General features: G+C 42.3%; 1 protein-coding gene across 4 annotated transcripts in view; it reads right to left on the reverse strand.

Moving 5' to 3' along the window:
• PAPPA2 (pappalysin 2) overlaps positions 1–17045 on the reverse strand; it is a 274087-nt gene that overhangs the window by 122605 nt on the left and 134437 nt on the right. For 3 of the 4 annotated variants that reach the window (XM_019425665.2, XM_019425648.2, XM_019425657.2), the window contains 5 exons: positions 15492–15981; positions 12108–12236; positions 8757–8848; positions 4681–4871; positions 2593–2739 (listed from right to left, as the gene is read on the reverse strand). In XM_019425665.2, coding sequence (XP_019281210.2) covers positions 2593–2739; positions 4681–4871; positions 8757–8848; positions 12108–12236; positions 15492–15981 — 1049 coding nt within the window. The remainder of the gene's footprint in view (positions 1–2592; positions 2740–4680; positions 4872–8756; positions 8849–12107; positions 12237–15491; positions 15982–17045) is intronic. The other variant, XM_019425675.2, reaches the window with a different exon arrangement.

The following is a 17045-nucleotide window of genomic DNA, read 5'->3' on the forward strand; positions in this document are numbered from 1 at the left end:
GGTATTTTTTCAAACTCTAAGCTCTGCAGAATAAGAGCATAAGAAACTAAGCGGGAATTGGTGGGTGAGAGGCCAAAAAGCCAAACAGTTTTTACCAGACACATACTGCTGAGGAGACAGAAATTGTACTTCAGAGACTATCAGGTGGAGGGCCTAATCCAAGCTTTTATTTGAGACCCCTAAAAAGGGGAAAAAAGGAAAAGGGGAAAAACATATCAGGGCTCACTAATACAGAAATTTGAAGCATTTTTCTTTTTAATTTGTTTAATGTTTATTTATTTTTGAGAGAGAGACAGAGTGCAAGCAGGAGAGGGGCAGAGACAGAGGGAGACATAGAATCCAAAGCAGGCTCCAGGCTCTGAGCTGTCAGCACAGAGCCCAACCCAGGGCTTGAACTCACAAACTGTGAGATCATGACCTGAGCCAAAGTCAGACACATAACCTACTGAGTCACTCAGGCACCCCAGAAATTTGAGTCATCTTCATTACTGATTGGATTAAGATGTTCTTTCCCAAATCTTACTACATGTTTAAAAAAAAAGTAAGTGGTCTTGAAAGGAAGATATCATTAGCCACAATCTCTACAATAATATTTAGTTAAAACTTTATTCAATATGAAAGTAAATGAGACTAAATGAATGAAAATAAAGAGAAGAAACAGTCAACATAAACAGACCTCAGGTCACCAAGCTATTCGTATTATCAGGCACAGACTTTACAATTATAGGGATTAATATATTTTTAAAATAAACTATAGGATAAAGAATTTCAAACAAAATGAGAATCTATACAAAAAGTTAAATAATAATTCTAGAATTAAAACTACAATAACTGAAATTAATAATGTAATAAACAGTTTAACAGCCAATTATATGGAATAAAAGTTGTGATTAGTAAAACAGAAGGTATACCAGTATGAAATAACCAGGTTATTTCATAACCTAATCCAAGCTTTTATTAGGATTAGGTTGACAAACCGTTAGCCAGATATCTACAAAGGAAAAACAGGCCTTGGAACATCATAGTAAAAGTGCTGAAGACAAAACACAAAGAGAATATACTAAAAGCATCACAGAGTAAAAGACATTGCCTTCAAAGTTGTATATAGCAGATTGATAGCTAACTCTCCAAAGAAAGTATGAAAGTGAAAAGACACTGGGATAACATCTTTAGGTGATGAACAAAAACAACTGGCCACTTAGAATTCTATATACCAAGCAAAGATACCCTTGGAAAATGAATGTCAAATAAAGATACTTTCAACCGCACAAAAACTGAAAGAATACATTGCCAGCACACTCACATAAAAAGAAACGATGGAATTTCTTTTTCATGCTAAATAAAAATGAGGAAAGCATAGAAATATGGAAAGGCCTGAAGAGCATTGGGCAGGGTAAATATTTAGCTATTTTTAAATCGTATTAACTTTAAAAAGCCAGGAAGCAGTTAATGGAGGTAGAGTATTCTCAGGGGCTCACTGCTTATGAAATTATGAGAGCTCTAATTCATAGCAGAGAATTGTAAAGAAATCACATAAATTAAGAAGACAATGACAGACAACCCTACAAAACTGAGCAAAAGATTTGAATACAACCTCCAAGAGAGAGAAAAAAAAAAAGAAAAGTATACAGAAATGGCCAATATATATTTAAAAGACCAAACTCATTAGGCAACATATAAATCCAACTGACATGATGGAGGGGCTACTACCTTTCTATGCCAAACAGAATGGCTAAAATTAAGGCTTGAAATATCAAGTACTGATGAAAATGTGAAGCATCTGGAATACTCATTAGCCTCTGGTGGGAGTATGAATGAGTACAGCCACTATGGAAGATTACTTGGAATTATCTACTAAAGCTTCTCATCTGCCTACCAATGATCTAGCAGTTCCAAATATACCCACCTGTTTATATATGTTCACCAAAAGAAATACAGAAATGTTTATAGCAGAACTATGTGTAACACCATAGAGAAAAGCTGGAAATAACCCAAACGTTCATCAATATGGACACACAAGTTTGGTGTACTCATACACTGGAATGCTACATGGCAATGAAAATGAACCCTAGTGCTAAATGAAGCAGCACTCTAGCAAATGAAATGTGGAGTAAGAACGAATGAGACACAAGAAGTACGTACTGTAAAGTTCTTCACATAAAGTTCAAAAACAGGCACAATAGTCTATGGCGATAGAACTAAAAAGAGTAGATACCTCTGTGGTAAAATCACTGAGAAGGGGAATAAGAGTGATTTATGGGGTGATGGCGTACTCTGTTTCTTGATCTGTGTGGTGGTTAGAGAGGATGTTCATTCTCTAAAAATGTATTGATCTGTGCATTTTTGATTTTTTGCACATTTCTGTGTGTATGTTACACTTTGTAAATGGGTTGACTTACAAAGAAAGAAGCCCAAAATTCAAAAAGAGGTGAAAAATAAACCCAAAATATAAAACCTCAGAGAAAAACAAGAGGAAATTTCCCGAGAAGCCAATCCAACATATCACTTTACACACACACACGCGCGCGCACACACACACACACACACACAATCTACCCACAGCCTTCACAAACAACCATTTGGTTCACTTACTTTGAGCCAAACCTCCTCCTCCCTCTCCAGGCTACCTTCTGTCTGCTCACTCCTTTTATCCCGAGGTCTGTTTCCATTGGTGACACAGGGAAACCAGCCAGTGAGAGGACGGTGCTCTGGTAAATCTGGATGGTATGACGTGCAAATCTGAAATGTAATTTCAATCAAAAATTAAATGTATAAGGTGAGAGAGAAGTAAATACAATGACTCTGTAGCTCAAAACCAAAGTTTTCCTCTCTTTCTGAGTGCCTAATGATCACACTATTGGCAGAAAACTTTTCTCTAAGCAGAAGAATGCCTCGATGCTCTCTGTTAACCTCAAGATATAATTTACCTGGGTAGAAAAACACACATGATAACTCTCAGCCTACCATCAACCCAGATATCTTGCCCAAAGAACAGTCCTGGAACATTTTAGGCAACTGCTCCTAGAATTAGCCATAGAAGTCTGTCCAGGATGATGGTTATATCCTTACTGGGCAGGATCCACCAGTCCGAGGAGTGAGGCTACTGAGTCAGAAACCATTAAGCATTCAGCTGGGTAAAGGAGTCAGGGAACAGAAACACCAGAAAATTTCTCCACTTAATACTTAAGGAAGATAGACAAGCTAGACTAAAAGCCACTTCAGAGAGCTGTTACTAACTCAGAATCTCCCGACTTTCCTGGCTTCCTGTCACTGGGCACCAAGAACTCTTGAGAAAGATGCCAGATTTCACTGAAGAAGTGTAGTGAACATTGCTAGCTGCCTCCCCATATCCATTTCCCCTTACTTTCTTATTAGGAAACTCTGATTTTGTTCAAGGTGGCAGTAAATCCAGTTATAAATGCTCATCTCCTCAGAGACCTTTACAACAAAGGGTGATGACGTGACCTGGATGTGACCGATGAGATGTTGGTGGAAGTCTATAGTGTTAAACGTCCAGAAAAGCTGCCATGATTGTTTCCCAATAAAAAGGGAAAGACTCAGTGTATACGTACTTCCTGTGAACTTCCCCCATCTTCCTGCCTGAAATGCTGACTTCATGCCTGGTGGAGTCATCTTATGAATAGGAGGAAGAAAGCTGCAAGCGAAGGATGGAAAGAGCTAGAATCTAGAAGATTCCAAGGTCCTTAAGGAGTCTCTCGAACTAGAGCACCAACTCCTGGCTAGTTTCTCAACCTCCTGGGGGTCTCCTGAAGTATACAATGCAATGATTTCATCCTGGCCTAAAATACCAACAGAGCTAAATCACACTTCCATTGAAATGATGGTATTGCTTATTGTTATGATGAATGGAAGAGTTTAGTTGGCAATGGATACATCTGGAATAGTACCCAAAAGCCAAAGCCCTTAATCTTCTTTTCAGTATTCAACTCTAATTCATAGATGTCAGTCCTTAAAGTCCTTGGAGGATCTCCTATTTATTTAGGTGGATATTCATGGAAAATTGTATACCAGAGGATTTGTTTTTAGTACTAGCTCTAGAATTTCTTCAATAATAACAGTCCTTTAAATCAAGTTATACTTTGATCTTTAATATACTTTAAATTTCATTTGATCCTTGTGATAAACCATTGAGTTAAATGCAAAAGTTATTACTATCCCCATTTTATATATGAGAAAATTGGGGCCCAGAGAGGTTAAGTGACCTGTCAAACCTCATTTAGTGATAACAGTAGTAATACCAGTGAATTCAATATTGTAATCCAGGCATTCTGACTCTTTGCTACTTCTTTTTCTTCTTGTAAAATAAATTCTCCCGTATAGAAAGCCCAAGTGTAATTTCTGATATTTGTACATCTAAGGTTAATTTTGCGATGCTTCTCTGTACCTTGGAATCAGTGATTGTACAGCCAAATGTTCCTAGATGAAAACTAGTAAGGGTAAGTGGGGTAAGGGAGGTGTGGGGGGCGGGGTGGGGCAGATGAGATTTAATTGCTAGTCCAGAAATTTTTCATTTAATGTTACCTTATTCCGAGTTCAGTAGGGACTAAATTTGATGTCAAAGACAGGAAAGAAATGTAAGCCCCCCCATAAAGCATGTGAGAGAGAGAGCCCCTTTACAATTCTGCTCAGCCTTCACTCAATTCTTCCGACTTGATTTACCATGGAATGAGGTTCTCCAGTTACCAAGGAAGCAGGACACTTCTTGTCTTCATGAGAGGAATAAGCCTGGGTGGCCCACTGATCCACATATCCTTTGGGAGTATAGAGGCCACAGTCTATGATGCTGGTTTCCTTCTCAAAAGGTTCACATATCCCATCTCCTTCATATATGTAACATAGGCTTGGCTCCCCTGGCAAGAAATATTGTATAACATTTCAAAAAGTGTTTATAGATGTCATGGAAAAATCATTGCATTTTTTTCTCAAGTCCACAAAAGAAAATGCTGTTACTGCCAGCTAGCTTAATACTCACCCCAAACATACAGATAAAACGATGTGCATGCACACACACACACACACGCACACTCACACACACACACACACACACACACACACACACACACACACACCTTCCTAAAGAAGAAGGATTCTTCATGGGGAGAGGAGTAGAATCCATCTCTATAATAGAAGGTATAGAAAGCAGTGGGATTTGTGAATAAAGAATAGCGAGAGAAAAGTAACCGTAGGCTGGAGGTAGAAAGAAATTTGAAGGCATCGTTAAGCAAGATCCTGAGGGAAGGAGGGGATATAAGAGTAGAAGGTAAAAGAAGAAAGAGAAGTTAAAGAAATGGTATGATGGGCTATGTACGTGGATCCCCTTCATGGTTCTTGAAGTAGTAAAGTATTTGAGGGATTTGTTTTCTATTACTCTTTGTGGCTGAATCGTGTTTCCTCAACTAACTGCACCACTGCTCTGAAAGAGACAATATGGGCACTGGGTTTTCAAGGCTTACATGCCTCTTCTTTCCTTTCGTCTTACAACCATGCGGGGTGTGCATTTTTTGTTTGTGTCATAAATAAGGAACATTTTGCCACAGGTCCCTTGATACGTAAGTAATAGAGTTTGGATTGGAGCCAGGCTCACAGAAGGTGGGCGCAGTGGGGTCTCTATCAAGCTGAGGCCGAGGCACTGCCTTCAAGAGCAAACAAGTGAGGAGCGAATCTGTAAGAAAACCTGCTGGAGTGTTAGCAAGTGAGCTTGTATTCCCTGGACAAGTTCCATACTTGCTCACCAGATAACTCCTCCTAAGTGAATAGTACCAACTACAGACACGTAAACTAGCTTTCTTCAAGTGTGGAAAGCTGAGGTACAGTTAGAAAGCCACTTAGTGAGTTCTGGTCCCGTTTTCTACCAAAACGTAGGACAATTAACATTAGTGGCATGATTCTAATCTCCTATTTCTACTTTAAGTAATAGGACAAGATGACAGGACCAAGATTTGGAAACATAGCAATGTACAGGTATACATTCAGTAACATCATTACTAAAATTCACTGTTACTATACCATTCTCGTTATTTTTAATTCTTCACAGCAATACCACAGGGATGCTGAAGTAATTTTTTCAGTGGCTCATCAACATGTAGCTACTAATTATTTTCCTTCACAATTTCTTCCAGTCTAAGGCCCTTCTGCTGTAAATCTGTCTCTACTTACCAGGAATAAGCCAATGTTCCCAGGATGGGGTTCTAGCTTATTTGGGGTTTTAAACTCCTGCATTCCATCCAACCCATGGCCTTCCCAAATCACTCCCCCAAACCCAAAGCCAATATATGTGCATTTGGAATGACTTTCCCATGATGATTTCTCTCTCTCTCTCTCTCTCTCATATATATGCATATATATGTATTTACACATGTACATGTATTCATGTACATAAATATGTGTATTTTAATATATATGTTTGCATTTATGTATATATAAATGTATTTTATATTATATTTTATAATGTACATATATATATGTCTTGTTTCTCTATTTATAACACTGTGAATATTTCTTCTTGCTTCTATTTTTTTCACCATGGACTTAAAATTTTTGCCTGTTTTTTCAAGTCCGTCTAAAAACAACAGGCCATTTAAAAATATATATATTTCACCATGGTCCCTTCAATCCTAATTTTTGAGAAATAATGGAATATAACTATATGCTGAGCCATGCTATGAGCATATTATACAACGAAACAGAAGTCTAACTGTGGAATGGATCATCTTAGCCTTATCCTGTAAAGTTAAAATAACTTAGATGCAGTCTTACTGGATTTGGAGGCTAAGGAAACAGGAGCCAAGTTTAATGGGATCAAAGGTGTTAGAAACAAAACAAGGTGTACTGTTAAGTTAAAGGAGGCTTGAGCTGTACTGGAGGAGACACAGCATTAAGAGAATACATGTGTGCGTGTATGTGTGTATGTGTGTATTCAATGAGCCCGTTATGTTACCCCACACACACACACACACACACACACACTCACACTGCAAACAGAGGTGGCATTAACAAATACTTGTGTACAGAAAAGGGGAGGTAATCGGTTCGGTGTATTCTGTACAGCCAGACCACATCTGGAGTATTGAATTCCTTTCTGGGCATTGACCACATGAAACATGCCAGGTTAGGGTAAATAGGAAAGGGTCTGGAAACCTAATCACATGAGGGGATGTTTGGATTGGAAAGGAGAATAATGGGGAGGCATTTCAAATATCTGAATGGTAGTCAAATAAAACAGGGAAAAAATTATCCTCTGTAGTTTCATAGCAGGGCAAAAGCACTTGATTAAGCATGAGGAAAGCTGGGCTCCAGTGCTGGCCCTTCAGAGCCTCATTGTGTGCCTGTGGATTAGTCACTACAATGCTCTGAGCCTCAGTTTCCAAACCAGAGAAGAGGAGAAGGATCGTATTGCAACAGATAAAGCCATTCTTAAGTAGAATGGTGCATTTCAAGATGTGTCCTTCACTGCTAGAAGTATGTAAGCAGAAGCTAGAGGCCTCTCTCTCAAGAACTGGCAGGAGAGATTTCTACACGGGAAGGAGGCCAGACTCCAAATCCCAGTTAGACTGCACACATGAAGGGAGCAGGGCCTCTATCAGACTCGTGGTACCTGGCGGGCACTGCCTATGTTTTGTTAGATGGACGGATGAAAGACTCCTAAGATTCTATAATTTTGTGAATCTACTCTAGGTAGCAGGAGAATTTGCGCGTCCTGTGCAGTATTTTACACCTTAATTATACGTTATTACAATCATATCCTACTTTACTTTGCGATTTAGAGGCATTAAGATATTTTTCAAAGCATCGCTCTTTACAAAATTTTGGCGAATGGTCATGTACCACAGAAACACTGCAACGTATACAGATGGGAGTAAAATAATAATAATAATCTACATGTAAGGAGCTCATTGATGATGTCTTTAACCAGAATTGGGAGAAGTTTCCTAGATGGTCTTCCTGCATGGCAAGAACCTAGAGTCAAAGCCACCTAGTGATAACTTATTACTAGTGATTTGCCGGGATTAAGCGGTGTTAGGACTCCCCGTCAACAGTCATTATCTTACTTATGAAACACAGCCGCCAAGAGGTATCTTGCAGTCTCTTTGGCTTAGAATGTTTCCCGCACTGATTTTTATGTAAAACCTCTGATTGTGCTGCTTGGCTGGTGTTTTGGTGGTAGACATGAGGACCCAAGGGCAATCCTTGGTAACATTAATCAAGGAGGCAGTGTACCCCAGTGGTTTATATTTAGATTCTAGAACCTCACTTCCTTGGTTCAAATCCCGTATTATTTAAGCTCTCTGCGCCTCAGATTGATCTCCTCATAGTTCATGTAGGGATTAAATGAGATACTATAGGTGGGGTGACTGGGTGGCTCAGTCAGTTAAGTGTCTGACTTCAGCTCAGGTCATGATCTCACGGTTCATGGGTGCAAGCCCCGCGGGGGCTCTGTGCTGACAGCTCAGCGCCTGGAGCCTGCTCTGGATTCTGCGTCTCCCCCTCTCTCTGCCCCTCCCTTGTTCATGCCCTCTCTCTCTCTTTCTCCTCTCAAAAATAAACATTAAAAAAAATTTTTTTAATGCGATACTATAGATGAAAGTTAGTGCCCGCCTGGCACACCACAGACACATCAAATGTCATTGTTGTTATCATTCAGCTATATGTTATAGGATATCAAAAGCTCATGGAAATAAGACACGGAGATGCCTGCAGAAACAGGACATAAGCCTAGGTGGTGGTCCTCCATGCACCTGCGCAGTGGAAGCCTTCCTCCAGCTGGCACGCCCTTGAGCAGCCATCTCCGCTCAGAAGGTCCCCATCATCACATTCTTCTCCCAGGCTCCTGGAAGGTCAAAACATACATTCTTATATACACACAAGCATAAAATAGTTTTCTTTTAAATTATTAAAATCCCTCATTATACATTAAAAAGTGCAAGCTGGAGAAAAGCAAGTGCTAAGAGAATGCTCTTACATAAAGAGTAGCTCACGTCTCAGAAACATCTAGGAGATCCACGGGGGTCCTTCCAGGGTTTCTGGTAGATGGCATTAAGCTAGAAAAGGCCTGCCAGCCCTATGATGAGTGAAATCTTAAAAACAGCTGGTTTGGTGAGGAGGAAACCTGCCTGTCTATATGTTGTTCTGTTTTCTATTCTCTTTTATATGATATTTCTTTGTGTTTTCATTGTTTTATTCTATCTAGACACAGTTGCTATTAAAGTTAGGGTTTTGTAAGCTTGAAATCTTCTGTTTTATATACCAAGAGACTCAGCAGCCTGATTGCTGCCTGGTCTCCGTCCAGGGCAAAGCTAAGGCCCCGTCAGGTCCTGACTCCCTACTACCACCTGGTGGCAGCTATCATATATTGCAGGGGAGAAATAAATACTGGGAGAAGAAAAATGTCATCGTTTTGTTTTGAACCTGAAAAGCTGACACAGCTGGTGACTAATTTGGATTGGGGTGGGAGAGTTAGTTTACACTGAGGGCTACAGGAAGCATGTTATGGGAACAAAACAGGTAACACAGATGTGGCCATTGTAAAATGGATGGAGGGTTACCGTTTTTTCTTCTTGACTTTGCACCAAAACGGACACATATTTTAACTCCAGTAGACAAAGGGTTTGGGCATGCTAACGTGCTTTCAGATGAGGACATAACTAACAGCTCTAACCATTGTCTAAAGTGTGCCTCCCCACAGGGATGGAGTGAAGATTAAGTTATTGGATATGAGAATGCTTTCATACGAATTAAAAGCATGCTATGAACATAATTATATAATAATGTGTTAAATGGTAGGATGCCAACGGAGAAAGGATAACAGATACGAAAAACAACATGATTGAAGAAATCAAGGAAACTTCAAATTCCTTCTTTCTTGGAAGATAAGCCAGCTGAAGCACTGCTACCCAACAGAAAGATGAGCGTCACACACATCATCTTTCATTTTCTAGTAGTCACGTTAAAAGAAAGAAATAGGCGGAATTAGTTTTAATGATACATTTCATCAAACTCGAGACATCCAAAATAGTGTCATTTTAGTAATGTAATCAGTATGAAAATGATTAATAAAGCACATTACACTCTTTTACACATCCCACATCTTTGAAATCTGATGGGTATTTTTCACTTACAATACATCTGGGTCCAAACACTTGATCTGTATTTAGATTTCATAAACTCTATTGTTGGAAAAGTAGATTCATCTACCCAAGTTGTTCCAAATATATTTAAAGGTTTTCTGATAACTGAATCAAGTAAGTTTTTAAATTAAATTTAAACTACTTAAAATTAAATAAAATTCCGTTTTTTGGCTGCACTTGCCACACTTCCACACGTGGCTTGGATGTCCCACATGGGCAGACTGAGATGATCGCTTCCAAATAAATGTGGCTCACAAGTCCAGGGCCTCCACAGTGTTTGCTCTGATGGTCTTACTGCGGTGTTATCCAGTGTGACAGAAATATATTATAACTAGTCTCAGGATGACTTCTTGGGCATCTGTGATCCCCTTAGACTGAATCTATACATTTGTCAAGCTTTAAACAGTGGGTTAAACAATTTGCATGGCTCCTTCTTGCTGTGTGTGGAGTGGAGGCCCTGCCTCTGGCTGAGACAAAGCTGTAATTCACAGGTTTCTTCCCACTGGGTGGTGAACCATTTATGACTCTTTATAGGGAGGGAATACAGGCAGGAAATAGGAATGTTTGAACGAGGAAACTTGTGAGGCCCAGCAGCCAAGCAGATGCTGCTTCAGGTGAAGCTGTTTCAAGGCACAGGAGAGAAGGTGCAAGAGCAAGTTGGGAAGGGCTCTTCAGCCCTTCCTGTCCCCAGACCCCCAGGCAGAGGTGGCATCCTGGGGCCTCCAGGCGGCCACCATCAGAGAAGTGCGGTGGGAGACACCTAGGGCAGAGTGTTTTGCTCAAGGAGGCTTCTGCCTGGGTAGTCCTGGTAACCAAGCCTCCCAAACACCTTAACGGGTGGGTGGCAGACTTCAAAAGAGGTGGCCAGAGCAGGGAGAGCGTCAACAGCAGCCAGCCTTACTCTGTGCACAGAGTCCCAGGGAGGAGCCCAGCAGAGACGGAGGAAGCAGGGTGCAAAGCTGAGACCGCGGTAGGCAGAGGTAGCAGCCAACTAGCAAGGTCGGGGTATCGGCGAGGTTTGCCTTACACCAAAGGTTAAAATCTTAGAAGATGGAGAAACAGGCAGTGTTCAGTGATGGCTAAGCAATGTGAGGGATCCCAAGAAAGGCTACAGAACTGCTTTCTATTAGGGCGTCAGGATACTATGTGTTTTCACCCAGTCTGGGAAATTAAAAAGAGGCCATCTTATTAGCATGCAGAATCTAAGACACATCACAGCGCCTGGCCATCCGGTCTCCTACTGCCACAGTTCTATACAACGAACATATCAGGTCAGACGAGCATTCAGGACAGGTTAATACAGGGCGACTGGTGGGACATGGGGGCGTTTTCAGTGCTAGATTTGGAAAAGTCCCAGACAAACCGGCATGAATTAGTCCCCTAGGCTGATACCACAAAAGGGAAACAGAAAAAGGAACACGGTGTGTTAAGAAGGCAAAGTAGTGATTTCATCTTTACCTTGGTAGTTTTACAGAATGGCTGTAAATACACCGCAGTCAGGTCTTCTAGTGGTCAAGTGAGCCAGTGAAGCTCAGAACACTATAGGGACTTTCCCCAGGTCACACAGCTAGTCAGGGGTATGGGACAGGACACTGATTTGACACATACCCTCACCTGGTCTTTTAGCATCATCTGACATATAACCTTCTCCCTTATAAATTCCTTCCCTCAGTCACTGTCAGCACTTGTCCTTTGAAACCTTAAGAGCTGCCTGCCACCCCCTGAATCAGCCCCAGTATCTCAGTACCCTGCAGTGAGCTCTAAATAAAAGTGAGCTTCTCCTCAACTAAGATGTGAGTGATCTCTCAAGATCACTGCCAGGTCCTAGATTTCGTTTGATGCTAGAATCACATAGTGCCTCCAATTTCCAAGACAAGTCAAACTGAAACTCAAGATTAACCCTCCTGTTCAGGGCAGGGCAGGGCATCCTTGCTCACACATTCCCATGTACCCGCTACTCACCCTGCCACCTTCCCGTCTCCACAGTAAGGAGCTCCATGGATGTGGCTCAGCGGAGGCGAGGCTTCTCCTAGTTCTGTTCCAGCTCCAGCTTGAACTTGGTACTGATACAGCTGCCCAGGTGTGACCTCCCTGTGGAAACCAATGAGCCGTGACCATTACATCCAGAAAGTGAAACGCTGCCCTGGGTCCTTTGCAGATGGCTTGCAGGGGTTTAAAAGAAATATTATGGGGAACATAAATGTTAAACATATGCTACATTATGTAAATCCAAGTTCGGGCACACAGCCTTACACAGCAGCAGAAGGTTTGCAGACATATTGGTTTCTGTATTCCCAGTATGTCCCACATAGTATACATGCAGTGAATGCTTGCTAGAGAGAACCACGGGATTAACCAACAGTCCTATACAATCTAGGAGGATGGCATTTCAAGTATACCTTTATCGTGTTAAAAAAAAACAACCACAAGCCAACTATTGGAAAACCAGCCGTCTGCATTCTCGAAGTAATCAAAGACACTGAGGAGGACAGCGTTAGTGTTTGGACTCAGCAGGGTCCTTCCTGGGTCTTCGGGTCACAGTTTTCTTGGGTTTCGAGAGAATTCTTGTCTTAAAGAGTCTGAGTCCTCAGAGGGAAGGACAAACTCTTTCCTAGAAGGAGGTGACAACAGCTTCCGCCATCATTCTTGGGATGCCAAAAATCCCACAACTAGGAATATGTTAAATGACTCCCCACCTCTAGCCCCGCCCAAATTTATATACACTGGGAATTGGGTTTTATTGGTTGACACCAGAGATGGAAGGAATTTATCAGACTCTCTCTAGAACCTGAGCGCACTGATCAGGTAGAGGCATGAAAGACTGAACATTTAAGTGGGGGTAAGGGACTCAAGAGAGGGCTGCCGTTTCCAAAAACAAATTCTGCCCTTCTCTTAATTTTGCTCAGTGCCTGCCCGGATTGGAAAACTCTCACCAAAGTCAAGCTCAAATGGGAGTTACTTAGGAGGACAGGATCCCAGAGGGTTATGGGGACTGCCATGAATGGCCGCCACAAATCTCCTGCCAACAGCCTCTCCTCCTTAACAGATTCTTCAACTCAGCCACTCTCTTGCTTAATGCCGCAGCCAGCCAATGGGAAATACTGTGGGGTCTCAGAAACATCTTTAAAAACCTCCCTAGTGGCTTTTGATTATTTTAACAAGAAAGACATCTAAATATTAAAGATTTTTCAAGCTCCACATCGGCTTTTTTTAGGGAAACAATCTTCTCACGAGAGTGCCAGATATTTCAAAAGCAAAAGCAATTTTTTTTATTCTAATCAATTCTGATGGCTCCCTTTTCAGAGTGGTTTCTGTCAGACTTCTCATCCAGCCACGCATAAAAGTCTCACACTGCCCCGCAGCTGGGAAAAGATCGGCCGGGAGTGTCAAAATGTGTTTACGCTTCTTGTGGATAAACTCAGCAGCAGGTTGCCCGAACCTTCAATGACCTGAGTTTATAAAAGGCACCGTGTCACAAAGGAAAGGGAACCAAAACAAGACTCGGTCATAAAACCGGATTTTAATCCTGAGTCTGCCACAGGTAGCTGTTCAACCAAATTGAAGTGAAGTCTTAGTTTTCCCATCCACAAAATGGGGTACGACTGACTTTAAAGGTTGTGTGTGTGTGTGAACGCATGTGTGGATACCATGTTAGATGCCAAAGGTCATTTTAACTGCCTTATTAGAGAAGCTTGAAAACTGATTTTTCTTTTTAAATCTGTCCCGTGAGCTCCCCTCTCATTTTCATGAGCTTTGTGCCCATTTCATTGTCCCCCAGGTGTAATTCAGAGAGCAGGTATGACAAGAAAAGTGGAGTAAAGCTCAAGGTGAACGTCGTCCTCTACTTTCGTGCAGCTATGGTAGACTGCAAATTGACCTCAGTTCCTTCCGTCCCACGTTCACGCCCCTCCACAATATGACGTCGCTATTCCTCCCATCAAGAGACAGAGTCCATTTTGCCGCCCCTTGCGTCTGGCATTGGCTGTGTGACTTGCTGTGGCCAGCGGGACGTCAGCACGAGTAACATACGAGCAGGTGGGGGCTTGCCCCCCCTGCTGCTGGTGCCCTCCCATCCACCGTGAGGACAAGCCCACGTGAAGCCTGCCAGGGAATGAGAGGTCATGGTCGTCTTCCCAGCCCTGCCGGCTGTTTCAGCTCAGCCAACAGGTACAGGAGCTTGCCCGGGACCGTCTCTGCTGACCACGCCAGTCCAGGTGACAGCAACCAGCCGATCCGAAGGATCATGAAAAATAGTGTTGGTGGGGCACCTGGGTGGCTTAGTCGGTTAAGTATCTGACTCCTGATTTCAGCTCAGGTCATAATCTCGTGGTTCATGGGATCCAGCCCCGCATCAGGCTCTGCACTAACAGTGTGGACCCTGCTGGGGATTCCCTCTCCCTCTCTCTCTCTCTCTCTGTCTCTCACTTTCTCCCCCTCCCCCACTCGTGTGCACTCTCTCTCTCTCTCTCTGTCTCTCTCTGTCTCTCAAAATAAATAAAACTTAAAAAAAAAAGAAAAATTGTGTTTGTTGGTTTAGCCTACTTCATTTTGTGATTATTTTCAACGCAGCAAACACTAATCTAGCACCTCTGATACCATTTTTGTTTTACCCCAAGTTCTGGGCAGTCTCTGAGGAAAGTTATAAGGCGGGGGTAATGTGCCTTTGGGGATACAAACCTTCTCCTTTAGACCTTGAACTCTTTGGCGCCAATGATCTTACCTTACTTAGTCTGTGTTACCAGCACTGAGCACACAGTGCCAGGAACACAGCACAACTCACTACGCGTAGAAGGAACAGAAGAAAGAGAAAAGGGAGCTGGAAGGGAAAGAGAGAGGGAAAGAGGGAGGAGCAAAAGAGGGAAGCGTGAAACACACATCAGGAATGAGTCTTGAAATGAAGGTGTGCCTGCAGGACACTTGGCTTCCTTGCTCAATGATGAAGAGTTAACTACCGTCTTCAAATGGTAGAGGAGCTGTGGCAGATTATCCAAAAGTTACAGCAAGGATCAGAAATTAAATTGTGTCACTAGACAGCAGTCGACTCTGATCAACTTATTTGTGGCAAATACTTTCAGTCCAGCAGAAGCACCTCAGAGAAGAATCTCTTTTTTTTTTCCATGATCCTAATGATGGCAACATTACTCAGAATACTTGCTCGCCCCTTCCTGGGAAATATTTTTCTTCATCTCAGATACGCCACTTTAGAATAAAATCCCCTCTGGGATTCTGAACATTTCTCCAGCTAAGGGCATGTTGGAATGGAAAAAAGTGGGAAAGGGGAAGCAAGACCCACTCCCAAAGCCCCAGGAAGCCCCATGGTTTAGAAAGCCCTACTGCCCAACTCACACGTCCGTGAACTTCCTGTGAGGATTTGTCACCACCATGGGCAAGCCATTGGCAAATGGGGGCTCACGAAGAACCTGGTACCTCACAGGCCTGCAGCCAGAGCACAGGGGACTATGGGGCTGGGAAGTTAGCAGAGCTGCGTCAATCTCCATCCGCTCATCAAAGGTGTAGACCTTCACCCCCGAGACCTTCCCGTCCACATGCAGTTTGATAGTGAGTGGGGTGTCACAGAAAGTGTCTAAGGGGCCCAGGTGCACAGACTCCTGGTGTTCCAGCAAGATCTCCGTGTCAAAGAGTGCCTGGGAGGAGTCCATGGAGAGGTAGGTGACCCATAGGGTAAGGGTGTCAGCTTGGACCGGGTGCTGGAAGAGCAGCTCCAGGCTACAGCCTTCCGAAGGGCAGGGGACCGTCATGTTCATATGGTACAGGTGGAGCTCGGGACTCCAGGCCTGCAAGCTCGGCTCACAGGGCTGGTCCACGTCTGGAGGCCCTGAGGGAGGTGAACAGAAAGACAGATGCGTCAGGAACTGCCATTAAGTCTAAAAATGAGTAGCTCACGTGAGCAACCAGAAAGAAGAAAGAAGAGAGCTTTGAGCCAATCCCCACAGAAGTTGGTCGACGTCGTGGGGTAGATCTTCAGTCCTACTGAGGACAAACATGTGACAATTTAGAAGTTTGTGTCTTGCTCCATACCCCTCTACATGGGGCCTCTAATAAGCGTAGCCCAGCAAGGCTTCCAGAATGGAGCAGGCGCACGTGGAAACATGAAGCTAATGCAGTCAAGGTAAGTCATGTCCTTAAAGAGTCCTTGATCAGAGGAGAATTATTTGTACTGAGTTTATTCATAATGTATGATAAATCAATGCTTCTGAAACCCTGTTTTATTTATTAATAAGGCCAATGTTTGTTTCGGTCCGTCACTACATTTTGTTTAACTAGGCTCTCCGCAAAACTTTTTTCATTCCCTAAGATCACACCTTAGCAGTCCTTCCAAATGACTTTTAGCCGAATTTTACAACCATACGTTGAGATTTCCCTTTTAGTTCAGGTATGAGCAGTTAGGTCACTGCATGGAGGAAACTGCAGGCAGGAAATAGAAGCATGTATTTGTGAGTGGGGAGAAAAATAGACATTCAGTAGCTAAGCAAAAAAGGGACGGTCAAAAATCAAATATTGCAAATATGTTAAGGTCAGTTCTGTGAAAATAATCTATACAAACGGTGTTCTTTCATATCACACAAGGGGAAATTCAGAAAAAAGTGCTAAATTAGAATCAGCAGAGTCACAATCTAATTGGTGCCGTGCTATTAGCTGTGTGACCATGGTAAGTCTTTATAAGCCTCAATTTCCTCACTGATGAAATAAGTACTATTTAACCTCTGGGTTACTAGGTTAGTGTGAAAGACCTATACAATGTTCCATGGAAAAATTTGCAAATTACATTTGCAAAAACAGAATTATTTAGCCCTTCAGAATTTGGAAAATAAAGAATGCTCCAAAACCCAGAGGAGACAAATTCAAATGTGTGGGGTGTGTGTGTGTGTGTGTGTGTGT

The sequence above is a fragment of the Panthera pardus genome, unplaced genomic scaffold (assembly GCF_024362965.1).
Source record: "Panthera pardus isolate Hobbes unplaced genomic scaffold, ASM2436296v1 HiC_scaffold_21, whole genome shotgun sequence".
NCBI lineage: Eukaryota > Metazoa > Chordata > Mammalia > Carnivora > Felidae > Panthera > Panthera pardus.